This window comes from Heterocephalus glaber, unplaced genomic scaffold, assembly GCF_053883595.1.
Source record: "Heterocephalus glaber isolate CG9 unplaced genomic scaffold, H.glaber_assembly_v1.0 deba00001504, whole genome shotgun sequence".
Classification (NCBI taxonomy): Eukaryota; Metazoa; Chordata; class Mammalia; order Rodentia; family Bathyergidae; genus Heterocephalus; species Heterocephalus glaber.
In genome coordinates, this window is record NW_028258324.1 from 72,724,019 (window position 1) to 72,749,797 (window position 25,779).

At 50.8% G+C, this 25,779-nt stretch overlaps 2 protein-coding genes and 2 long non-coding RNA genes across 5 annotated transcripts in view; 2 read left to right on the plus strand and 2 right to left on the minus strand.

Moving 5' to 3' along the window:
• Lrrc2 (leucine rich repeat containing 2) overlaps nucleotides 1–12,022 on the plus strand; it is a 33,393-nt gene extending 21,371 nt beyond the window's left edge. For both annotated transcript variants that reach the window (XM_021257120.2, XM_004835022.3), the window contains exons 5-9: nucleotides 528–664; nucleotides 2,228–2,373; nucleotides 3,677–3,832; nucleotides 4,801–4,937; nucleotides 5,966–12,022. In XM_021257120.2, coding sequence (XP_021112779.2) covers nucleotides 528–664; nucleotides 2,228–2,373; nucleotides 3,677–3,832; nucleotides 4,801–4,937; nucleotides 5,966–6,015 — 626 coding nt within the window. In that variant the 3' untranslated portion in view covers nucleotides 6,016–12,022. The remainder of the gene's footprint in view (nucleotides 1–527; nucleotides 665–2,227; nucleotides 2,374–3,676; nucleotides 3,833–4,800; nucleotides 4,938–5,965) is intronic.
• LOC147825450 (uncharacterized) lies at nucleotides 1,445–2,234 on the minus strand. Its single transcript, XR_015441068.1, has 2 exons — nucleotides 2,053–2,234; nucleotides 1,445–1,697 (listed from the first exon to the last, which is right to left on the minus strand). It is a non-coding gene; the product is annotated as an uncharacterized LOC147825450 (long non-coding RNA).
• Nucleotides 12,023–12,087: 65 nt separating the features above from the next.
• LOC147825451 (uncharacterized) lies at nucleotides 12,088–16,181 on the plus strand. The gene is made up of 2 exons (XR_015441069.1): nucleotides 12,088–14,738; nucleotides 15,566–16,181. It is a non-coding gene; the product is annotated as an uncharacterized LOC147825451 (long non-coding RNA).
• Nucleotides 16,182–19,164: 2,983 nt separating this feature from the next.
• On the minus strand, nucleotides 19,165–24,556 carry Rtp3 (receptor transporter protein 3). The gene is made up of 2 exons (XM_004835023.4): nucleotides 22,778–24,556; nucleotides 19,165–21,069 (listed from the first exon to the last, which is right to left on the minus strand). The coding sequence occupies exons 1-2, from the start codon at nucleotides 22,939–22,941 to the stop codon at nucleotides 19,773–19,775; spliced, it is 1,461 nt and encodes a 486-aa protein (XP_004835080.2). The 5' UTR covers nucleotides 22,942–24,556; the 3' UTR covers nucleotides 19,165–19,772.
• Between the last annotated feature and the right edge of the window lie 1,223 nt (nucleotides 24,557–25,779).

Consider the following 25,779-nt stretch of genomic DNA (forward strand, 5'->3'; position numbering starts at 1 on the left):
AATTTTGGTTTTCTGATTTGAAATTAGTTTAAGAACGGTGCAGCATTCGAGCCCTTAGACTATGCATGGCACAGTATTGAGAGTATTCTGTATATCTGTTCTTCAGCTGGTTTCTACTTTGGAAATGGGTACGTGTATATTCAGTCAAGAATCAGAGGGCTGGGGATTTAGCTCAGTGGTACCACGCCTGCCTGGCAAGCACAAGGTCCTGAGTTCGATCCCTGGTACAAAAAAAAAAAAAATCAGAACTGGGCTACATTATTTCCCACTCAGTCTGGCTACTTCCTGTTATTCTGAGCGTACTCTCTTCCTGTCTGTGGAAGCGACTTCTACCATATTCTTGCTATGTCATAGTTAAATTAATGCAGGCATAAACAGAAGACACGTGGTAAATTGGCGCTCTGTGAACAGCCCGCTTGTTTGACTCACTGGCTGAGTATACATCCAGCTGACTTCGTAGTTTTGTTCTCGTTCCTCAAAGACCTTGAAGGACCTGCCCAATGGAAATGACCTCTTTCTGATGCCAGGTCGGCTGAAGAACCTGAAAGAGCTTAATGTGAGTTTCAACCACCTGACGAGCGTTCCTGCAGCGCTGGGGGACTGTGTGGGCCTGGAGAGGCTGGACTTCTCCGGGAACCTGGAGCTGACGGAGCTCCCCTTCGAAGTAAGAAATCAGTACCTGCTGTGATTTATGTTTCTTTCTGTCGTGGGATGGTCAGTAATAAGGGCAAGACGTTTGAAAGTATGAAACCCATCATAGTTTTCCTGTTTCAGTCACCCTATACCTGTTGTCATAAGTCTTTAAAATGTTACTACACTAGAATTTAAATTTAGAAATCCTATCAAAGGAAGACCAGGCAAAACATCCTATTTTCACACAAGACATTTTAATTGAATGCCTGTTTAATGTATGATGCCTGTTGTGTATAATACAGGCCCCAATTTATTTAGCTGCCACGGTGGTGCTGGCTGTAAGTAAAGGGGGTGAGAATTTTTTCATACTTTCAAAATGGAACTTGTAGATGACTAAAGTCATTCTACAGATAAGATTTAAGAAATGCATTAATTTAAAAATATGCATTAGTTTCTTTGTTTTTGGTCTGTGTTCATGAGGAAATGATTTTAAGTCATTTTCTGATCAAACAGAGCAGAGGAAAGTGCAGGTTTTATTGCCTGATAAAACTCAGGGAGCTCATTGTGCTGCATGGAGATCAGGGCCCCAACATCCTGCAGGGGGAATGGGCTAAGCATGATTCTCGCTGCTGGTTTTGTTATTGGCTCCATGTTTCACGACAATGTTGAAAATGTATTTTGAGAAGCAGCCTAAGTTTTATTTATAGACTCTTCAAATGAGTCAATCAAATGTAGCTTCTGTGTTTCATAGTAACTACCGAACTGAGACAACTAAACCCAAACAAGAGATGCTTTTCTTATTTCCTCTTCATAATTTTCCATTCAAATAAAGTATATTTCCCTTTGCAGTGCAGTTAACATTTAAAACAAGAATCATAGATACAAAACGTTAACAGTAGAGATTTCTGAGCATTTGCCATGTCCTTTTACCAACCTAAATGTGGGTTCCCTTAAGATTTGTCAAGCTGGGTGTGGTGACACACGCCTGTCATCCCAGAATTCGGGAGGCTGAAGCAGGAAGATCGCTGTGAGTTCAAGGCCAGCCTGAACTATGTAGTGAGACCCTGTTTGAAAAAACAAAAACAAAAAAACAAAAAGGATTTGTCAGCCTGATCAATACAGTCTTCTCCAAGTGATCCACCCTTTAGGATTTGTACTTTCTGTTTTCTGTGACTTCCCACGTGCTATTCCCCACTCTGGGTTTCCTCTCATGCCTTTCTACCTTTCTCTTCTCTTCTCTTCTTTTTTTTTTTTGAGACAGGGTCTCGCCTTGTAGTTCAGTTTGGCCTTGCACTCACTGTGTAGCCCAGGCTGGCCTACAACTCTCAGCGATCCTCCTGCCTCAGCCTCTCGAGTGTTGGGATCACAGGTGTGCCCCACCACCCCTGGCCTGGGACATCTTTTCTGACCCCTGCTCACCCCGCCGCGATGCCGGCCGGATGTTACCAAACAGCTCACTGCTCCCATGGGCAGGCACAGGCTCCTCGAGGGCGGCGTGGAGCCCTGCTTGTCCTAGCGTCCCGCGCGTGCTCCAGGTGGCGCGGTTCCCTGCCCACTCCTCTGAGGGTAACTAGGGTTTATTATTCCTTTTCAGTTAAGTAATTTGAAGCAAGTTACATTCGTAGATATCTCGGCGAACAAGTTTGCCAGCGTCCCGATCTGTGTCCTGCGCATGCCCAGTCTGCAGTGGCTGGACGTCAGCAGCAACCGCCTGAGCGACCTACCGCAGGACATGGACAGGTGCGGGCGGGCCCGTTTCTGTGCTTGCTCTGCGCATGCGCCAGGCGCCACGCGCCAGAGGCCTGCAAGGTGTCTGTGCTTGGACTCAGCCTCACTTCAGTCTGCTTCAATCTTCAGCCTGCCTCGCAAGCGCAAGGTCCCGAGTTCGATCCCTGGTACCAAAAAATACCCCCAAAAAACAACAACAAAAAAGAGCTATGTGCAGGCCAGAAGCACGCCGTGATTAGAATGTCGGTTTCATTTTTTGATTAGGCATAATCTTTCAAACGGAATCGACATGCTTAGTTATGTGTTCAAATTATACCCTTGTAGCTATTGCGTGTTTTAAAAACTCACGACTACACGGAAACATGTGTGATTGATTGATTCATTCACCAGTATCATTAGACTCTTGTTGGGCGGCCCCAGGGAGCGGGCTGGGCGTGAAGCAGTGAGTGAGACACTTCTGTGCCTCCTGAACTCTCCCATCGTATTTACAAAGAAGCACAGGTAACTGAGGACAGGGACCAGCATGGCGAGGCCCGACTTCCGGCCCAGGTGACAGTCCCGACTCCTGCAGGTGGCGCCCCGGTGCTGTCCGGGTTCACGAGACTAAGTGGGGGTCGTTTGCTTTAGTTTGAAACCCAGAGGGATTTTGTGAGAGATTTGTGGCGTTAGTCAGGACTGCGCAGGCCTGAAGGAAGGGTCTGGAGAGAGCGCCGGAGTCAGTGAGGAGGAGATCGGGAGGGAAGGGGAACACGCGGTGTCCCTTCGCCCCCCGCCTGCGGCCTCATTCCTGTCACTGTTAGAAAGTGAGACGGGCGCGGAGCTGTGCTGTGAGGCTGTAGGACCTCTGTACGCCCACACTAACCCAAGCACGGTCGCCCTTCTGTGCCCCGTCAGCCCCGGAAACGCAGGGGTCGCCGGAAGGAGGGGTTTACTGACCCAGATCCAGGGGGCCCTGTTGTGCACTGCACAATCCACTCACCCCGCTGCTCTCCCTGTGTCTTTAACCAGTAGTTATGTCTGTGCCAACTTAAAAAAAATGATGTCACTTGACATGATTTTCTTTCTTTCTTTTTCTTTTCTTTTTTTTTTTGTTTCTGTTTTTTGAGACAGGTTGGTCTTGAACTCACTGTGTGGCCCAGGCTGGCCTTGAACTTGAGGTAGTCCTCCTGCCTCAGCCTCCTGAGTGCTGGGATGACAAGTGTGCACTACCATACCCAGCTACCCAGGCTGCATAGATGCACTGAAGCAAGTAGGGATGTGCTTGTAATTCATTCTGAAGCCAAGTGCTTTCTCTGGCCCTTCTCCTTCTCCCTAGGCTAGAAGAGCTCCAGACTTTCCTTTTGTATAGAAACAAGCTGACCTACCTTCCTCAGGCCCTGCTCAACCTCAAGAAGCTCACCTTGCTGGTGGTCAGTGGTGACCATTTGGTGGAGTTCCCAAGTGCCCTCTGTGACGAGTCCTCACCTTTAAAGTGAGTGGGCCAGGGGCCAGGTACAGCTTTCCTGCCAGGTGGGGCTGAGGTGCCAGGGGCTGGGCCACTGTCTCTGAATCAGATGGTTCTCGCACTCCGAGAACCCGTCCCTGGCCACTTCTCGGGGGACTTTGAAGTTGTTGGCAGATGATGCAGGAAGGCAGAGCTGAGAGGGTTTCTGGACAAATGCTACTTGGTGTGGGGATGGAAGCTGGGCCCCTTGAACTGTGGTTTGCACCCACAGAGGGAGCGCCACTGTCAAGGAATCCTCCCCACCTGCCTTGTCCTTTCGGTGTCCTCTCGTGAACCAGGAAACCATCCAAAGCCACGAAAAACATCCACGCTTACACAGGCTGTAACCGGGCAGGGAAACAGAATAGTCTTCCTTCCCCTGAAGCGCAGCTGAGAGGCCCTAGCTCCATCCTCCCCTAAAACCTCCCCACGGCAGCTGACAGCCAACGTTTGTAGCTCTGGGGTCCCTGTCATCTCTACCATGAGACCATTTTGGTCCGACCCTGGCAGCTTGGAGCCTCCTGGCCAAGAGGCTGCTCCAGTGAGAGCCCCCAGTGCCTGTCCAGGGGCGCATGTGCTGGGACCCCAGGTGCTGACCAAAACCATTTTGAGATCTTTCCCTGGGATTCCCATTGCTCTGGCTGGTGAATGCTCACCGTGAGTAGAGTCAAACCTTCCTAGCTCCCTGTCCTCGTAGTAAGATATGTGGCAAACAAAGAAGGCAGCTTTAACATTGGAAAGAGAGGCCAAGCTCACGCTTGTGTAAGCAGAGGTTTAATGGGGTGTAAAGCATCTCCTCCCACCCACACTCCTGTTCCTTCTCCGTGGTTGGCTTCGGCAGGATGGGATTTAGGGGAGAGACCACTGGTGAGGGCGAGCAGGGCCCAGGCCTGGAGCCCCCCTGCATTTGAGGTGCTGTGTATGATGGCAATGCGATCTCCGTGCTTCCCGAGCAGGTTTGTCAGCCTGATGGACAACCCCCTCGCCAAGACCGGATGCGAGCAGGGCCAGGAAAGCTCTGAGAGTGAACAGGACCGCCGGCATTTCGATAAGGAATTTATGAAGGCCTACATTGAAGACCTCAAAGAAAGAGGTGGGTTGCTCCTACTTGAAGTTATGGCAAATGAATACACAGAATTCTACTCACTCATGCAGTGTGTCTGTTGACATAAGTCAAATGGCCAAAACCTCCCGAGGAGGGGCAGGTTACTCTGTAGTCATTTACCTCCCCTGAAGCCAAAAGAGGGGAAACTTTTCTAGTGCACTGAATTCTCCGGACATCATTACCTATCTGACACAGAGGTGGAGAAATACACTCTTTGTTTTGTTTGATTTTTGAGGGAGGGTCTTACTATGTAGCCCAAGCTGGCCTTAAACTCAAAGCCATCCTCCTGCCTCAGCCTCCTGAGCGCTGGGCTCACAGGGGTGCGTCCCCACATGCAGACAACATTTGTTTTATGGTGTTGTCCCTCTTTTCTCTCTTCGCCATCGGAGCCATGTCTGAGTCAGTGTCCAAGTCAGTCAGTACAAAGTAGATGTTGTTGGTCCCATGGGCCTGCACCTCGTGTGGTTTAGGATGCTGAGGGTGGAAGCCCTGACTGTTCTCAGCCTGCAACAAACACCAGGTCTGGGGTCTGCATGCCACTGTGACCTCTCAGGCTGCGGTGAGGGGCCCTGCCATCCAGCTCTGGACAGGCGTGGCCGTCGGCTTGGGAAGATCCTGTCTGGAGTAGGAATAGTCCGACTTGTCTTAGAAACCATGCTTCCAGACCCGAAAGACTCCCTCCCACTGCTCCCTGTGACCATGCTCAGTGCCCTTGAGCAGCTGTTTCTGTCGACTTTTATTGCCAGTGGGTCCTACAGCTCCCTAAACCTTGAAGTAGCTGTGTGAGTGGCTCAGAAGGATTGGGAGAGCATGGGGATCAGTGCTTTTCCACCTCTAAACTCGGCTGCAAGGGTCTGATAAACACAGCCTTCGTCATCTGTACATTATCTCTCTACTTATGAGGGGCAGTAGTTTGTGTGTTGTCATCGACATAGGCCGTGGTGTGTAGTTGGGTTTCATCGTAAAAGGCTGGATGACTAGTAAAGTGTATATATTGACTCATGTTGTTGTTGCAGAATCTGTTCCCAGCTACACCACCAAGGTATCCTTTAGCCTTCAGCTTTGACGTCACCCACCGGAAGACTGCAAAACCTCACCGCCCTGTGGAGCTTGCAGTCCTTGTGTGTGGATGGTGTCATTCAGGAACTGTGACATGCTTCACCTCAAAGCCTAGGAACTTTCAAGCGGAGTGTGGTGGCCCACTCCCATGATCCCAGCACTCGAGAGGCTGAGGCAGGAGGATCAATGTGAGTTCGAGGCCAGCCTGGGCAACATAGTGAGTTCGGGGCCAGCCTGCCCTACAGAGTGAGACCCTGTTTCAAACACCAAAGGAAAAAATTTCAAATTTGTTGTCTTCTGTGGGCTTGAGAATTGATAGATTAAATGTTAATATTTACATGCTCACTTACATATTCTTGTTTCCAAAGAATGTAATTTAACATTTTAATGTTTTATAGAATGCATTCTTTTTAAAAATCACAACTTAACGGGCAGGGGATTTAGCTTAGTGGTTCCGCTGCCTGCCTTCCAAGAACAAGGTCCTGAGTTCGATCCCCAGTACCAAAAAAAAATCCAAAACCTCATGGAGAGAAAAATTACAACTTAATGACCAAATTCTGAGATATTTTCAGGAATCGACGGCTAAGGGGCTATGGAAAGACCGCGTCTGGCGGACTGTCCAGGGGAGGGTTTTGTTGTTCTTAGGAAAGTGCTTTAAAGCGTTCTTTCTCTGACTGAGAATATCGTTCCTTGGGTTTGTGCAGACTGCTGTCTGCAGATATTTTAAATTACACTTTGGCAAGTGTTTTAAATTCTAGTCTCTGGCTCTTAGGAGAGACTTCAGGAATGATTTAGGCCTGGTGGGTGGAAGAAGGGACTGGGAGGTCACCATGTGTGGGGCCGAGATGCTCAGGTGGCCTTCATGGCCCCAGGAAAGGATGGTGACCCGGCCAGGCCCGGGAGTACTGAGTGCTCCTGTGGACGCCATCCCGCCCTGGCCCACTGTGGGGGCTGGGACTCCCTCAGGGTGAGTGTGGGCCGTGTCCTCAGAGCTGTGTCATCCACAGTGGCCATGTAGAGCAGGAGAAACGGAAATGAGCAGACCACCCCAACGGGTCCCCAGCACAGCGTCCTAGGTGTGCTGCAGGGCAGCTGTACCTACGGTCAGCAGGGCTGAAGGTGGGCCCGTCATGGGCCTTGGACTCTTCCAGCCCAGTGTAAAGTTTATTTTTATACTGGTGTCTTGGGCTGAGAGAAACAGGAAGTGGCTGATTGACTTGTGAAGGGTACGTCAGTAGCTTTGGGGATTAAGAAGGAAAATCCAGGGCCGGGGATTTAGCTCAGTGGTTCTGGCAGCTGCCTCGAAAGCGCAAGGACCCAAATTCGATCCCTGGTACCAAAAAGAAAAAAAAAAAAGAAGGAAAATCCACATGTTGTCAGCTGTAAGGCCTGGCCCAGTGCCATCCAAGAGGGCTTCATGCAGGGACGAAAGGTGGCCCAGGGTTCCCAAGCCCTATACCAGTGACTGCTGCCACCCAGCAGCTAAGTCTGAAGTGGAATTTACTAAAACAGCTGCCATGGTGGACAGCCATGCATAGCCAGTGTGAGCCTTTGGAAGTTTATCTGGGGTGGAAATAAAGGGCGATTTTTATTTTTTGGTACTGGAAGAGCACACCTGTTCTAGGAGGCATGCATTTAGAAGGCAGTTCGTGGTATTCAGTCCATGTGAATAGTTTGGATTCCTCCAGATATTTTGCTATCCACAGCTGCAAAATAAGCAGAGCAATGGGAAGCCACACAGCAGTGAGTGATAAGGGAGACAAACTCTGAGAAGCAGGTTAAAGATAAAAAGAGCACAAAAATGAGAACTCACTTTAAATAAGCCTTAGACAATTATATTTTTCTTCTTAACATTTAAAAAAGTAACATTCAAATTTATTAGTTGTACTATATGGAGGATTTTGGAATCTTGTTTCCCATCAAAGTACACATTAAATATAACCAAATGGAAACTATGTATAAAAAGGTGGGAAATGGGAGCTTTCACGCAATTAGATTGTCTGTAATTTTACAAATGTTATTTCAATAAAACCAGTCTTTTCTGTAAAAACCTTGTCTCAGAGTCACATATAAATAAAAACATTGCATCCATATATAACTATTTCCTGTTAATACTTCAAAACAAGCATATTATTTGAATATGTTTCTAGAGATGCTATTTAATTATTCATACAAATGTAAAAATGCAGACATTTCCATAATATGCATCTTAGTGGAAGTGACCTGTAGATTTGAAAATTTTACTTGATCCATAAGGACTGACACATGATGTGGAAAGGTTAGGCACACAGTGGAAGACAGCTAGGAACATCAGCGAGCGAGAGAGAAAATATTCGTAGAGATGTGCTCTGGTTTCAAAGCTTATTATTGTGCCCTTTTTGAGATTTCTCCCCTGTCACCTACTGACAGGCTAATGGCTGAGGCGCCTCTAGTAAAAGACAGATTAACAAGAGAAAAACACAGCCTTTGTAAATGAAGACCCAAAGAAATAGTTAAATGTGTGCTCTTTTTAGAGACAGGGTCTCGCTGTGTAGTTCAGTATGAACTCATTGTGTAGCCCAGGCTGGCTTTGCACTCACAGTGACCCTCCTGCCTCAGCTTTCTGAGTGCTGGGATTATAGGCGTGCCCTACCACGCCTGGTGCGTGTGGTCTCATCTCGAGGAGGATAAGGACTTGGCTTGTCTTTGGGGCCAGTGGAGGGACTTCTGGGGTGAGGGTCTCAGGAACTACCACAGAGGAGGTCGGAGAATTCTTGCTCGTCCTGGTTCAGGGAAGCCACAGAAGGCAAGGTCAGGGAGACCTCCTGCCTCAGTCGTCTTCTCAAATGCCACAGCGCTGCATTCTGGGTACTACGTCCTGAACCCCTCAGGAGGCCGGGGACAGCCACCTAGATGAAGTCCTCGAGTGGTGTTTTTTCATTGATAACAGGATGCACATGGTTTCCTGGCCCCAGGTTTTAGTTTATTCCCCCAGAGCCCACTCAGCTCTGTCCCCACTTCTCACTGCACATCCCTGTGATGCAGGTTGTTCATAAAGTGAGTAAAGTCCCCATTCATCCCCACCCAGGCTGGAATCGTGGATGGATCCAACTATCTTTTTTTCTGCAGAAAAATAAGAACCAAGATGTATCATGTACAGGTAGATTCCCTCTGGTGAATGTGGTCATTTAAAATGTACCAATAAACTTAATAAAAAAAAAGGAAAAAGTCAAAGATCACTTCGGTCCTGATGAGCAGGTGTGGGGAAATGGTTCCTCCGAAGGCCCTCGATTTTCCCAGGAAAAGACTCAGGAGCCTGGGCTCCTGCTCTGGCTCAGTGTCGCCTCCTCCTGCAGGCTGGGCCCTCTGTTTTCACCACCCACTCAGAGCTCAAGCTCCGGGGGCCTTCAGTCTCCACAGCGAGGGGAAAGGACGTTATCCTCCCTCAAGACAGGCTTCTCCCATCAGGTGTGATTTGCAACGAATGTGGGACATTCAGGAGGATGGAAATTAGTCACAAACAGAAGGAGGCAGTGGCCTCTCGAACCCTCACAAGGACGGGTCCCAAGTGGCACTCAGCCAAGGCCCGAGTGGCAGGGTGAATGTGGAGCCGAGTGACTGTCATGTGCTTGCCAAACATGAGCTCAGGGAGCTTGCAATGACTGCAAGCAGTAAGCACCACACTGTTAAAAAATTTTATTTTGAGACTGAATCAGGCTGGCTTTGAATTTGCAATCTTCCTGCCTCAGCCTCCTGAGTAACTGGAATTACAGGCATGCACCACCATACCTTGCAAAGATTCTCCACTTTTCAGGATTCCTGTGGTTATACTGGGCCCAGCCAGATAATCCAGGATGATCTCCCATCTCAAGTCTTTTACCTTCTTTTTTTTCTTTTGGTACTGGGGATCAAACTCAGGACCTTGTGCTTTCAAGGTAGGCACTGGAACCACTGAGCTAAATCCCTGGCTCAAGTCCTTAACCTTAATCACACAGCCAAGTCCTGGTGCCATGGACGGTGACACAGATGCAGGTTCTGGAGATTGGGACTAATTTTTAATCTTAGGGGGCCAGATCTAAACTTGAAAGGTGAAAGGGTGCCTCACTGCAATATTAACAGGTGATTCAAACACCTCCCCTTAGAGGAGCCAGCAACATCTTCAGAATGAAAAATTTCTCAAGTCATTGATTGCAGTAGAATTGAATCCCAGACAAGGCAAGTTGGGCCTTTGGAGCACTCATGATTCTTAGGAAATTGGTAACGGCACCGAAGGAAGTCTGACCTGCGTGGAGGGACTTGCCTTAAGAAATTCACCTAGGGGTAGGGCATAAAGGGACACAGGAGTGAGCACTGGCTGAGTTGTCACCCTGCCACTCTGCAGAAAGGAGGGACGGACATGCCCAGGGGTCAGGACCCAGCCTTTATGGACAAACTGCTAAGGCGAAGCCTAATCCTAGGGTGCTGGGTGCCAGCAGGCCAGGTTCAGGCAGTAAATCTGCCCCAAACAGGCCTGGTTCCCGCTTATATGATGTTTATTTTAGGACTGAACTTCGAAGGGTGCCAACCCTCTTTGACCCCTCTCTGCACAAGATTATCAGGGGAGAAACGCTGCATTCACCTGTTCGTCTCTTGACTCAAATCCAAATGACCTTTGACGACAGTTGTCATATTTCAAGCCTCCCATGAAACCAGAAGAATAAGGAAAGATTTAAGAAAGACATGAGTGGGTCAAGCATGGTGGTGCATGCCTGTAACCACAGCACTCTGGGAGGCTGAGGCAGGAGGATCACCAGTTTGGGTCCCACTGGCCCTAAGTGTCTGACTCAGGGAAGACCTTGTGCCTCTCACCCTGGACTCAGATTCTGACAATCGTGCTTATTTTTCTCTATTTTTGGAATCGTAGTACCAGTTGAGCACCACTGAGAGGCGGTGGAGACCTCAAGGGGTGGAACCATCAGGTCTAGGCCGCTGGGGGACTGCAGGATCAGCTCTTTCTCCCTTTCTGGCTGTGCTGCTGCCATAATGTGCGCCTTGACGAAGCCTAACAGCAACAGCCTCAACCTGTCATGGACCGAGACTTCCTTCCAGACAGGTGGGCCGAGCGCCTCTCCTCTGCATAAGTCTGTTATCCTAGGGCTTGGTTAGCAGGGCCGGGAGCTAGCGCGCAGACCAAAGCAACGGAAGCAGAGAGGGACGTCACGGAGGTTTCCAAAGTTTTGTTCATTTCCGTTTAACTCACTTTCTTGTCTGTGTCACGATCTTCCTGAAAAATGCGCCTTGGGGACGAGGAGTCCTTTGTGACTCTCACCAGCCAGATTTTCGGGGGATTCGCCCGCAGACGAGAGGCCGGGGAGCGCAACACGAACCTTAGCGTTTCCCAAAGATGTTACTTCAAGGCTGCTCGTGAGAGGCACTTGCTCCTTAACAACTGCGGAGGGCGGACGCGGCGGTGCTGCGCTGGGACAGGCGAGTCAGCCAGCGGAGGGCTCGCTCCGGGCTCCGGGCTCCTGGCGCTACGGTCGCTCCCTGACCTGAGACGCAGCCGAGAACTGAGCGAGACAAGCCAAAAATGGGCCAAAGTTTAACTGGAAGCGGGGATGAGGGAGAAACTGGCCCTGCACAGCGAACGTGGGCCGAACAAGAGCAGAAAAGAGAAAAACAAAAGTGCAGCCTGACCCGGGAGACACGGTAGGAGCGACCGTGAGGAGCCTTGACAGCAGAGTCTCCGCTGTGTATAGTTTCTTTATAGGGTCCACATCTCGCGAGAACCCACGAGAAGACCACGTGAGGTCCCGAGAGGCCCTGCTGTGTTGATCCTGGAATCCCGCCATGCTTCTCTTCCCACCTCGCCCAAGCCACGCCCTATGTCCTACCTCAGTGGTGCTAACCGAGCTGCTTATCCCACTGACTCAGGATGAAGTGTGTTTTCACCCAAAGCTTTCATTCCCCATTTGAGGCAAGATATAGTATTAATATTTTTACAAAGAGTAATTACCGGGCCGGGGATTTAGCTCAGTGGTTTTGCCGCCTGCTGCGCAAGCGCAAGGACCCGAGTTCGGGGGGGGGGGGGCGGGGGGGGAGTAATTATCGTTTGTTAAAGAGAGGACTTAGTAGTACCGGGGATCGAACTCGGGGATCGAACTCGGGACCTTGCGCTTGCGAGGCAGGAGGTGGCACCACTGAGCTAAATCTCCGGCCCCTGGCTTAGTTTTTTTCTTGTTGTTTTTTTGTTTTTGTTTTTGTTTGGGTTTTTTGGCTTAGTCTTGATAAAACATGATTGTCTACCAAGCTCTCGCTGGGAATCCTACTGACATCTAAAGCAAGCACATTACAGGTGTGTTTACTTTCTTTCCACACTTTCCAAAGCTACACTACCAGTATTTTCTTGATCCTCCAAATGTATAATTCTAGCAATTTTCCTTTTAAAATTACCCATTTAAACACGTGGTGTATATGCACAATGGAATATGTCTCAGCCATAAAGAAGGATAAATTTGAGTCATTTGTAGAAAAATGGATGGCTTTGAGACTATAATGTTAAGTGAAGTAAATCAGATAAAGGAGGTTAAATGTTGCATTGCTTCTCTTATGTGAGAAACCTAAAATATAAATAAAGAGCAAAATAAAAATAGAAAACAGGGAATGGACTTTTTGAAGATGGGGAAGGACAGGGGGCCAGGGATGTAGCTCAGTGGCATTGTGCCTTCCTGGTAAGTGCAAGGTCCTGAGTTCGATCCCCAGTTCTGCAGAAGAAAAAAAACGTAAGAAGATGGGGAAGGGAAACTGGGGAAGGGGGTGGAGAGGAGTGTAGGTTGTATACAAAATTAGTATGTATATTAATTTCTCAAAATGAAATGTATGCAGGGGCCGGGGATTTAGCTCAGTTGTTCCGCCACCTGCCTCGCAAGCAGAAGGTCCAGAGTTTGATCCCTGGTACCAAAAAACAAAAACCAAAACAAAGCAAAGAAAAATATGCAAGCGGACTGATAAAAGTAACAAAATAAAAATATCCACTAGGGGACGGTGTAGATCAATGGCTGGATCCAATCATTTCTCCTTGAAAACGCTCATTCTAGGTTCTCCTACTGTAGTTCCAGTGCATTGCTGTCCACAGGGACGATAGTATCGCCAGCATCTCTTCCCTAAGCTTCTCCCACCTTCATTATTGTAGCAACATTTGTCATCAAACCTACTTCTGCCCTTGTGACAGCATTCCCTAGGCCTTAGCAGGCTTCCAACTTTGACATTAGAGCTGGTGACTCTAGTCTCCAGTAAGCTCACAAATAGTTGAACTTCCATTTCTCTCACTGTCCTAATTATCTGTGCTTTCTAGTTTTTTTTCCCTTATCCGCCTCCAATCATTCCCTCTGTCCCTTCCTGACTCTGCACACAGGGCCTCACTAAGTCTCTGAATTGCCCAGGCTGGGTTTGAACTTCTGATCCTCCTGCGTCAGCTTTCTAGAACCTCAAGATTACAGGTAGGTGCCACCACACCTGGGTTTGTTTTTTCTGTTCTGAAAGTCAGTCCATACTGGGGCTCAGGAGCCCAGATTGCAAGTTCAGCCCTTTTGCCCCTACACGGTTTCTTCTTGGGAAAATTGTGGCACCTTGGGTAAACCTCATCTGTGAAAAACAGAGCTGGAGAGGACGATGTCTAAGGCTGGTCCCCGATGTACTATTTCATGGTTGCCCTGCACTAAGAATCTCTTGTTACTTTAACCACCCAGCTCCTTTGCCCTGCTTCGCTGGTCCCTGGGGTCCTATGCTTAGCAGTACCCCTCTTCCTCACAGTGCCTGTCTGTTTCCATCCCTGAAGGTGCTGAGAGCCTAAGAAAGCAGTGCACAGACCCAGGATGGCACAGTGTGTGGTGCCTTTGGGACTTAGTGACAGTAGCCTGGTCCAGGTGGCAGCATGAGCAGGCTGTGACTTGCATCAGTGGAGGGTGGTCCCTGGGGATCTGCCATTTTTCTCCTATAAATGTACAAATGTGATTTGTGACAGTGCCTTAAAAGTGTGAACTTGCACAGACGACTTTTCTAGAAATACGAATGGAAACCACAGTGAGATATCACTTCCCTCGCACGAGTGTGTGTGTAAGAAACAAAACCCCAGAGGCTAAAAAGTGTTGCAAGGGGCTGGGGATTTAGCTCAGTGGTTCTGCTGCCGGCCTTGAAAGAGCAAGGTCCCGAGTTCAATCCCCAGTACCAAAAAAAAAAAGTGTTGTAAGGACTCGGAGAGTCTAGAGCCCTTCCGCACTGTTACTTGGGTTATGCCGTGGTGTCATCACTATGGAAGAGAGCATGGTGGTGCCTCAAAAAATTAGAAATGGAACTAGCACAGGGCCTAGCAAGCCTCTCTGGGCATGCATCTGAAAGAAGTGGGCCAGCTGCGTCCCTGGAATCTCGGCACTTTGGGAGGCTACAAGCCCAGCCTGGACAATTTAGCCAAATAAAACATTTTTTTTAAAGGTCTGGGGATGTAGCTCAGTGTGAATACCCTAGGTTCAATCCCCAGGAGGGCAAAACAAAAACAAAATCTAAAACAGAAACTAAAACAAAAACCGAAAGTGAAAGCAGCTTCTCAAGGAGACGTCTGCACAGCCATGTTTACAGCAGCGCTATTCTCAGAAAGTACAAGTCACGCACAGGTCCGCCCAGAGATGAACGGGTGAACAAAACGCGGTGACGAGGTGCAGTGTGTACGATGGGGTGCGCCGGCTGAGAAGGAAGGGAATGCTGACTCGCGATACAGTATGGATGAGCTTTCCTTTTCATTTGGGGGGGACCGAACCCAGGGCTTCTGGCCTGCCAGGCAAGTGCTGTACGTTGAGTGCCACTCCCAGGGCTCATAGAGGCACCTGCAGGACATTGCACTAAGTGAAGGACACAGTCGTAAAAAACAAACACTGTGATTCTACTTCCCTGAGGTGTCCACGGTGGTCAAATCCCAGGAAGAGACAGCAGAATGCCCGCTTCCAGGGCTGCAGGGGAGGAGGGCGGGGGAGTGGCAGGATTAAAAAGTCCTGGAGATTTGCTGCACAACAGCACGAATGTGCTTTGTGACTCAACAGTACACTTAAAAAACGGTCACTGCGGTCAATTGTCTATTATGTATTTTTTTCTTCAGCACAGTTTTAAAAACTTGCACTTTCTTTTGTGGAGGCAAATGTCCAGCCTGGCTTGCAACCCTGTTCTGTGGGAAGCCCAGTTTTCTGGGCCCCTGGGCTATTTCTGTCCCGCAGGGAGCCGAGCAATATTTGTGCGCAAGCCAACTTGTATCTCCACTGTTCCCAGTCTGACTTAAAAAATATTCTTGTATCTCCACTGTTGCCAGTCTGATTTTTAAAATATTCTCAGCATAGCAGTGGACAAGGTAACCATGAAATAACACTGTCATCAATGAGGCCTCAGGATTGAGGGAATCAGATCCCCACCGAAGCCAGAAAGATTCCCTGGACAGACAGGGGGCCTGCCAGGCTGTGAGTTTAGTAATTTAATTGGACAACTTAGAATAACACTCATCACAGGGGATTCCGCCAATCTTCTCAAATTCCCACTTCTCTCTTGGACGTTTCCAGTTGCTGGCTGTTTCTTATTTGTTCAAGTTGCAATCTGCAGGACCGAAGGTCATCAGTCCAGCTGCCTCCTTTGGGTCCTTCCTGTCTGAACTCCACTGGTGCCAGTATTTTCAACATCCTCACTGAAAAACACTTGGGAAAGGGCAGTCGGAAGCTTAGGTTATGACTCAGGAAGGGGCCAAGAGACTGTGCATTTGCTTCACGGATGGGGACACTAAGACGTATGCATTTCCGGTTGCTGTTGGGAGAAATTGAAGCAGGACTTAAAGAAAAACAAGCCCATTCCAGCCGTGGACAGTTCCCCCTGCCCCACCACTCCCCTCCCCTGGAGCTGCAACTCCTTGTTCTGGTACAGATAAAATTGACTACTATGTCCTGTAAACAAACTTTACAGTTCTCATATGATTCATAAGACACTATCTTTCAAGACAAAGTTAGGAAACTGTCTGCCCTTGTCGCGTTCTGGTAAACTCACTTGCTACGTCGCTAGAAAAACCACCTCCTTCGACAAAATGTATACAAGCTGGAACTTCTCTTTGTTCAACGCTCTTCCTTTGGACAGGAGTCTGTTGAGCTGGTATACACTTTAAACCTGAAATAAAGTCCTCCTATGTCAGCTCGTGAGTCTCTCCACTCTTACAAAATAACTGCAGATTTAGTTGCTTAGAAGAACACCAATTTGTCTCTTGCAATTTTGTAGGCTGGAAGTCTGGTGTCGTTCTCCCAGGGCTCAAATCCCCTGGGTGAGGGGAGACACCTGCATGATCTCATTCCGTGAACATCAGTCATTCCGCCAATAGAATTGTTAGGATGTCTGTCTACGTGCTCCCCAAGAGCTTCATGCACTCACAGGCCAGGCTCTTGGGAGGTGATTGGGTTTTGCGGGCTCATTATTGACTTGGCGTTAGGAGGTGGGGGCTGGTTGGAGGAAGTGGGTCATTGGGGGCATGGCTTGGCTCCTCCCTTCTCCCTCTCCTTCGTGTCCGATGTGCTGTGAGCTGCTGTCCTCCACCAGGCTCCCCTGCCAGCTGTCTTGCCTTGGAGCGGGCTCACTATGAACATTTCTAATACCATTCGTGCTGATTAGTAATCACCCTTGCAGAAATACTTGGAAAACACTGCAGCTGTCCGTGTGAAGATTCAGATTAGGAACTGACAAATACGGACTACCTCTGGTCAGGTGCCAGAGTCCACAGGGTGTGGGTGAAATGTTACCCGGTGGTTAGACACAAGCAAGAAGCCCAGGCGTTTCCTGGAAGCCCACAAATACCAAGTGTCCTTTTGTCGAAGCCCCAGGTCTCTGCTGCTAGACTCACCGTGGAACTGACACTTAATTTACACTACTTTAAATTTAATTTTCAAAATGTATTCTCTATTCCACTGTTGGACAACTTTATGTGCAGAGCAACTTGGGCAAGTGAAACCCCATTTTCTAATTATAAAGTTTATGAAATCTAAACACAGAGGAGGTATCTTTCATAAAAAAAAATAATGTCTGAAAATTTGTGGCTAAGTGTAAAATGCACCCTTGATTTCAAAGGCAGTATAAAAAGAATATCTTTAAAATATCTCATTAGGTGGATGTGGTGACACATGCCTGTTATCCCAGCACTCGGGAGGCTGAGGCAGGAGGGTTGCTGGGATTTCAAGGATGTCCTGGTCTACATAGTGAGTTCAAGGCCTGCCTGAACCACAATAAATAAATAGGTAAATGATGAATCAATAAATAATAAATAATATGTCATGAAGAATTTTGGTCTTGGTTACAGGTTAAGATGACGACTTTTTTGTACATTGCCGTTAATAAAATGAGTTATAAAAACTAGTTTCACCTGCTTTTCTTTTTAAAATGTGGCTGCTGGAAAATGTAAAATTACACACGCAGCACACACGGGCTGGCACTCACTGTCTCCCTGAGGCTGCACTGGCCTTGTTAACTTTTGCTTTTGCCGTAGAGGCCAGCGGCCTTGGAGAACTCTCCTGAGATGCAGCAGTAACAACTGCCAAACTCCCCCCCACTCTGCCACAGCTGGGATTGCACCAAGCCTCCCTCTCAAGTAGCCATTCAGAGGCGGACAGAAAGAAGAGCAATATTAGGAAGCAAGGGGATCCCAACATGGCCAAGCCTGGGGAGCAGGCCCCCAGAAGGGGCCACATGCCAGGCAAGGCCTCGCTTGGGGACCAGGGCATATAGGAAAGCAGAAAATTGCTTGTTTTATCTGATTGGGAGATGTAGTTTGAATTTGAGGCTGCCCAGCGAGAAGGGAATTGCAGAGAGAGCCCTAACACTCTGCAGTCCCTTCTCCCTCGAGCCCAGGATGTGCATGCCCAGGGCACTCTACAGGGAGAAAGGAAGGCGGGGGTGGGGCTGGAGGCTGGGTTTGCAGCCTGGCAGTGCTGAGAAGTCAGAAGCTGGGGTCTGACTTGGTGAGGTGGGCCTAGAGCTCCGGTGAATGCCGCTGGCTCTAGGGGACAACACAGAAAACGGCTGCCCGGCACAGGCAGCGCCCAGGAGTGACACGGCCGGCAGGTAAGGGCAGGAATGAAGAAGACAGGAGGGCTGACAGGTCACATCAGGCCCCGCAGGGTCCCCCAGCCCGGCCTGCAGGGGCTCCCAAGCTCCCACTGCCTGTCCCCAACCCCTGCCAGGTGGCGCCTCTGCCCTGGGCTGGCTCTCCGAGGCCAGCTCTCCCGGCTCCAGCAGCCTCAGTTCTGAGGACAGCGGCAGGGAAGTCTATAAGGCCAGGCCGCTCACGTGAGCATTTTTGTAACTTGTTTACCAAGTGTCCCGAATTCATTGTCTCATGTGAGCTAAAACACACGTTTTCAATTCAGGAAGCAGCATGTCTTTGGCAGTGGGCGAGCTGGGATCACACAGGAACACACGTGAGGAGAGGAAGGGCGGCTGTCTACGGCCACACGCGTGCAGACCACCCAGGCCTCCCACGGGCGCCGCACTCACCCATCCAGCAATGCCGTCCCTTCCCCAGCCACTGGGCTCTTCCCTGGGTTCGGGAGGGAGGGCAGGGGGGGAGCCCAGCCTGTGCCCTGGACACTGGGGGGCCACAGGGGAAGCAGGAAGCTCAGGAACTGGGGGGACAGTGGAGGTGCTGCCCCGACACACTGCACTGCAGGGAAGAGCCCCGCCTGCTCAGGGGAAGAGCCCAGAATCAGAACAGGATTTGTGTGTGTGCTGTCCTGGAGATTGAGCCTAGGGGGATTCTACCACTCAGCTATATTCCAGCCCCTTTTATTTCATTTTTTAGACAGTCTCACTAAGTTGCCTAAGTGGGATTTGAACTTGCAATCCTCCTGGCTCAGCCTCCGCTATCATACCCAGCTACGGAACCAAATATTTTTATTTTTGTTTTTATTTTTTGGTACCAGGGATCGAACTCAGATCCTTGCACTTGTGAGGCAGGCGGTGAAACCACTGAGCTAAATCCCCAGCCCCAGAATGGAATATTTTTAAAAAGCTACTTTAGTTTCCCAGTTCCAGTGAGAATCTACCCACAGACTTCCATGCTTGTTTCTTTGGTCATTTTCCTCCAGCATTTTTGATTGCACAATTCAGCCAACAAAAGACACTGACCAAGCACTCCAAATTTATGCATGCTTATTATTCATGCATATTCACAAAGATCATTTCAATATTTTAGCATATGTTGTAAACTTGGTACAAGAAATAATACTTTTTAAAGAAACACTAAGTGGACTTTTTAGACTGTCTGTTCCTCCCCAGTGTCTTGTCCTGGCTCACCCCTCAGCTCTATGCTCTGAGAACCCAGGTTTCAGCCCAAAGTCTCCAAAGACCGAGGTGAGAGGGGCTCTGAATTGGTTGATGCGGCAGCCTACGGGATTCACAAGATTCCAACAGGCAGTTGGTTTTGAGTCCTAACCGCTTCAGACTTGGTTCTGTCAAGAATGAACAAAACTACAGGAGTCTTTTTCTTGTGTAATTGAGGTGAAAGTCACAACAAAATGAACCATTTAAAAAGGAACACTTCAGTGACTGTCGTGCAGCCGCCACCGTGTCTCCTTCCAGAGCATTCCCCCCCACCACCCCTGAGACCCCACCTATGGATGAGGCAGCTGGTTTCCAGCTCCCTGGCCCCAGGGTCCATCTCTGGTCTGTGGACTTTCGGGCCCTTTCCTACTACAGCGTGGGACTCCTCATGTAGCGTCATGCTTCAAGCTCCTGAGAGCTTTAGGACCAATACCACCACACCACCACAATGATGACGACAATCAGAAGGAGGCAGCAGGGGCAGCGCAGGCACATATGCACTGGGCTGCAGTTCTGCAGGGGGCTGCAATCACAAGGCTCACTTAGGGGGGGCATTGGGACACTGGTGTTCGGCTGGCAAATCATGGGCCTTGTCTGGTTCCAAGAGGAGTGGCCTCTGCCCCATGTGGACTTAGCAGGCAGGGGGGATGCAGGTGACATCTCTCCTGATGTCGCCCTGGGGTCCCCGAGAGGTGTGTCTGCTGCTGTCTGGCTGTTTGTGGGAGAAGGTACTTGAATGGCCCGCCAGTTGAATACTTTGGGATCAGCATTGGGAGGGTTAGGGACTTTGGGGGTCACAACTAATGCGGGTGACACCTCTTTGGTTGGAATTCTTAAAGTATCCAATGGCTTTGAGGCGTGCCTGAACTTGGGGTAAGTTTTGGGAGAGTTAGAGACTTTGGGGGTTACTATTAATGTAGGGGACACCTCTTCGATTGGAATTCTGAGAGTATCCAATGGTTTTGAGGTGTGGCTAACCTTAAGGTCAGCCTTGGGAGGGTTAGAGACTTTGGAGGCCACTATTAATGTGGGTGACACCTCTTCGATTGGAACTCTGAGAGTATCCAGTGGTTTTGAGGTGTGGCTAACCTTAAGGTCAGCCTTGGGAGGGTTAGAGACTTTGGGGGTTACTATTAATGTGGGGGACACCTCTATGGTTGGATATTTTGGAGCAGCTGATGGTTTTGAGGCGTGGCTGACCTTGGGGTGAGGCTTGGGAGGGTTAGGGTCCACTGTTGACACAAGGAGCTTGTCTACTTTGGGGGGTGGCGAGCAGGGGCGGTGGCTGCAGGTAGCAGTGACCCTGGGCGCCCCTGTGTCCTCGGAGGGGGTGGACAGCGAGGGAGGCACCTGTGGCTGTGGGCCCAGGCTCAGCCCACTCTGGGCACAGAAGCCCTGCAGGCAGGCCTCGCAGTTGAGACTGTCGTGTGGCCCCTCCAGTTTGGTGTCCTTGACGGTGGGCACCTCCTCCATCGTCTTGAAGCCCTCCTTGTAGCATTTCTTCAGGATGCGGAACACCAGGTTGGTCAGGGTCCGCCTGATGTTCTCCAGCGTGAACTCAGCAGCCTCAAACTGGGGCTGCGTGCACTTCTTACACCTCTGGGAGAAGATCCTCATCTTCACGCGGCCCCTGCGCTTCTTCTTGTTCCAGTGCATGTGGAAGAGAACCTGGACGTGGGCGGAGCCCCAGCTGCGTGTGCAGGAGGAGCACTGGAACCTGCGGGGACAGAGGACAAGGGCCTCGGCATCAGCTGTGCAGCTGGCAGCGGAGCAAACGTCTAGCCCTTTGCTCACATCTCCCCTGTGCCACCGCCAGGCCCTGTGACCCTCGGTGTGGTGCCCCTGCCGTGGTGGTAGCAAGTCACGTGGGCTGGGAGGGACCTTGGACACCTTCTCCTCCACCCTGCTCGCTGCAGAGACGAGGGCCATTGAGAACTCTGCACACTCCGAAGCTCAGTGGGCGCAGGGGCAGGACTGGCACTCCAGTCACTGGACCCGAGGCCAGCTTCGTTCATACACAGACTGAAGCCTGCTAAAGGCTCCCCAAATCCTGCGCTGAAATCCACAAGTGGCTGTGGATTAATCAGAGCTGCAGATCAGAGAGGGAGCCCAATATGTCCTGTACTAGGCCTGAGATACTCAGGAGCTCTGACCTGAGCCACCCCAAAGACAGCTCTCTCTTCTTTTGCTCTCCACCAGTCCCAATTCCTTTGCTCCAGGTGGCCTGGAGAATTTCTTATTCCGAATGCCTTGACCTCCAATGAGGTACAAGAAGGTACCCTGCCCTACCCGTCTGGGCTAAGATATTAGAACAAGGAGCTGATAGGACAGGTGGGGAAAGATGGCAGCGCCCGGGATAGGAATCTTGGGAGTAGGTGAGACACTGAATGGTCACAAAGGGACCCCCACCCACTCGGAGTCAGGTTGGAGCCATGGGACCGGCCGGCAGTAGGAAGTGGGCAGCAGTGATTAGGTTCTTCCTACGACTCTCTGGCTCTCTCTTCCACTGCCTCCACGATCTTGGGCACTGTGTGTTGGGTCGAATCTGGGTTTATGGTCCCAGCAGCTAAGCCAGCCGTGCTTGGTGGGAGGCGGGGACCCCGCCAATCACAGCGGAGAGCTGGGGCCCTGGCAGAGAGCGTCTGGCTGCCTGAAGGATGCAGGCCAGGGTGTACCAAGGGGGAGCTGCCTAGACACTCCAAGCTCCATGAGACCAGCTGTGGGGACTCACCGGGGCACCCAGAGCTGCCATGCTCTGCCCCAGCCAGCACACAGCACTTCTGCTTCATGTGTCCTTGGCCAGAGTTCCAGATTCTCGCAAATAAACAGATTGAGACTTTGCTCCGGGGCTCCTGATGCCAGCCCCTGGCCTGGGAAGCTCTACCTCCTCCTCCACTTAGAGCCCTCCAGGAGGCACAGTGGCCAGGAAGACCCCAGGACTCCACCCTCTGTCCCCTTCTGCCCCACCGGGGCTCCCTCTAGAAAAAAGAGGGTAAACTGTTGGGTGACCTCTGAGCCTCATTTTACCAAGACTCAGCTCAGGAGGGTTCTGCAAGCTGCTCAGTGGCCTGCTCTTCCGGCCTCTCCCGGGGTCCCCTCCGCTCTGCACAGGGTCTTTCCCAGGGGCTCCTAGTGGACTTGGGGTCTCCCAGCTCAGTGGCAGCAAATGCAGCAGCCTCAAGTGGACAGCTCCCCTCTCTCCCTTCCCCACCCCAGCCCTGCAGCCTGGATTCTGTACATGCTAGCATCACCCACACTGGAGCCCACCGCTGCTATTGTTAGGAGTTAAATAGGAAAGAAAAAAACTTCAATGAAGCCCAGACGTCTTGAGGATCCCCGCCCCCAACCCCGGCCATGTCCAGCGAGTAACACGCACCAGTTGCATTGTGAGACAGTTTCACATGTGCCCCCACCTCCCTGCTCACCTGGCGAACGTCCTTTGCTGGTATTGCGACCAGCCTTGCTCCAGGACATCGGGGAGAAGGTCTTTGTCTGTCACCAGGGTCCACGTGTGCCATGGTTTTACCTCCTGAATTAACTCCTGGAACACTTGCTTCCACTCCTCTGTGTCCTGATCCGTGGCTTCCATGGTGTGACCGGGGTCCCTGGCCCCAGCAGGGCTGCAGCAGCGAGGGCTCAGCTGCTTTTTTCTTGCAAGAGCTGGGTTGGGACCACGGACCAGGCCTGTGGCCCAAGGACAAAGGTCAGCTGAGCCTGTCCCCAAGTTCACAAAGTGGTAGGAGGCTCCACAGGAATTTAGAAGGCAGATGATTTATGGCTTCTTCTATCACAATATCACCAAGGCAGAGGGCCGTGGGGTCTGAGTCAGGTGTGGACGCATCTGGCCCCACCCGGAGAAGGAGGATGTGGCCATCGTGGGCCACCACACTGGGCCCAGACACAGGCAGACAGCGCTCTGTGGTCCCTGGGCTGCCCTGGACCGCTGGCCCTGCTCGGGCAGATGGAGACCCCAGGCCAGTCTTCCTGAAGCAGCGGGTGGGAGGCCACCGTCGTCAGACTGACCAGGGCCGCCCTCCCTATGCAGAGGGGCCTCACTGGCACCCCGCTCCCTCCTACCAGCAGCTGAGGGGGAAGAGGTGGCAGAGCTGGTGCTGGCAATGCCCCTGGGAAGGTGGATAGGACTCTGGGTGTCCACGTCACAGGGCCAGTCCTCAGCAGGGTGGGTCTTCCTGTCCCCCGGCCGCTGACCTGTGCCCTGGCTGCTTCCCAGGAGCAAAGCCTCATTCTCCGTGGAGCGGAGAGGAGCAGAGGAAGGAAGGGGAGGGCGCTTTCTGTTCCCATTGTCAACCGAGCCTCCTTCCTCTCGTCCAGTCCCCCTCTGACCTGGGGGCCACTGGCTCCTGCCCAGCCCCCACCCCCAGCAGGTTGGTTTCTCAACTGTATTTGCTCAGTTATGAATTAACTACATTTGGGAAGCCCTCTCCATCTCTCTCTTTTGGCTTAATTTTCCCCTTTCAAAATTTCCTTCTCTTAGGGCCTGGGATTTAGCTCACTGGTTCCACTGCATGCCTCGAAAGTGTAAGGTCCCGAGTTTGATCCCCAGTATCAGAAAAAAACCAAAAACAACAACAACAAAATTTCCTTGTCTTGGTCAGTTCCATCCGCTCTCTGCCTGTTTGTTTCATCTTGCAATAAGCACGCATTCATTCCTTTTGTGGCCGGCTCTGCCCTGTCCTTCACCTCTGTGTGCTTTTTGTTGGTGATCTTAGCTGATGTGCTGTCATGGTCCTTGCAGGAGAAATGTGAGAGCCACGTATGTGTCCTTCAAGTGTGAGTTTGTGCAGTGTGGTGGGCTGTGAGTTCAAGGTTGATCAACAATACGCACTGACCAAGGTCTCTTTAAGCAGAATCAGCCCAAGGTCATGGATGGATCAGGTGACCGGACTGTGACCAAAGGCTGGCGGGTGCCTAACTGTATTTCCCTCAGGAGAATGGCTCAGGGTTCCAGACAACCTTATAAAACAGCTGCATGGGAACAGCCACAGTCAGCGGGTCCTCCTTTGTCCACGCGCTCCTAGTGCAGTTAGCTGTCAGTCCTAGATCCTCCAGGGTCCCGAGGCCCTCTGCTGTCCTCTGTCTCAAATCCAGAGTTCCACTCTTTCACCAGCCAGGAGCCTAAACCAACTGGCAACTGCTGGGGACCTCGTCAAAGAGGGTGCAGGGAGCTGAACTGTGGGACCCCTGAAACAATATCTCCCTTCCACAAGGCAGAGCAGCACTCCCAGGGAGAGAGCCACTCCAAGGGCTGTGAGGTCATCACCACTATACACAGAACCAATCAGCAAAATTCTATTTTCAGTCCTCAGTCACAGGACCAATCAGAAGATGCTCTTTTCAATCCTTCATTTGCATGTGGGCACAACCAATTAAAAGGCACAATTCCTGATCCTTCATTTGCATATGGCAGGAAGCCAAGCAAGCTTCTTGATCGACAGTTTACACTGGCATGAGCCAAGTGAGTGATGGACAGGACGACTCTCCCAATGTCTCATTTGCAGGGGCCAGAGATAACCTGGGAGTCTTGGGTACAAAAGACCCCTTCCCTTACGCTCAGGGCTGCTGTGAGCCTTCACCGCTGCCCTCCCTCTGCAGAGTGATCTTCTTTTCCACCTTCAATAAACGGACACCTTCGCTGCCTCTTTGTGGGCCTTGTCCAGTTTCGTGTTGAGGACACCAACGACCTGGACAAAATCCCCATGGGACCTTCCATCCCGTAACACCGCTGGGCATGTGTATTTGGAAAAGCATCTTTGCTGATGTCATTAAAAATCTTGAGATAGGTTTGGTGATCTGAAGTTTCTTTGGTTGACAGACCAGGCAGTGACGCGAAGTCAGATGAAACGCAGAGGTTTTAGTTATTGCCGGGTGGGGCTTCTCAGGGTGTCTGGGAACAGAGGACAGCAGGTGGCGCTGGAGGGCGACTCTTTGAAAGAGAAAAGACAAGACCCACCGCACAGGCGGGAGCCGCCGGGGAGAAGAGCTCCGGCCAAGGGGCTGGAGCTGAGGGGCTGGGATGGGGCTGGGGTTTGCTCTGAGGTGTGGCTCCCGCCCAAGAGCGCTTGCCTCAGCTCCTCCGTAGGGCAGTGGAGGCGTTGACCTTCTGTGGCCCTGGGAGGAACTGTCATGGCGCCCACGGCCCACGGGGGTCAAATTTGCGTGGCTAGGGACCTGGTGATCAGAGCGGGAGGCCGAGGTCACGGGAGACTGCTGGGTGCATGTCTTGATAACTTCGCGTGAAAGCTCAGTCACGTGTTCCCGCTGAACTGGGACATGGGCGTCCTGGTCCCGGGCTGATGTTGAACTAGAAGATGGACTCGGTCCAGAAAGCCTCCCTTCTTTCCCGGGCTTCTCCTCAGCTGCCTCCTGCCTCAGCTGCACAGTGGTCCAGAACGACCAACCTTCTAGG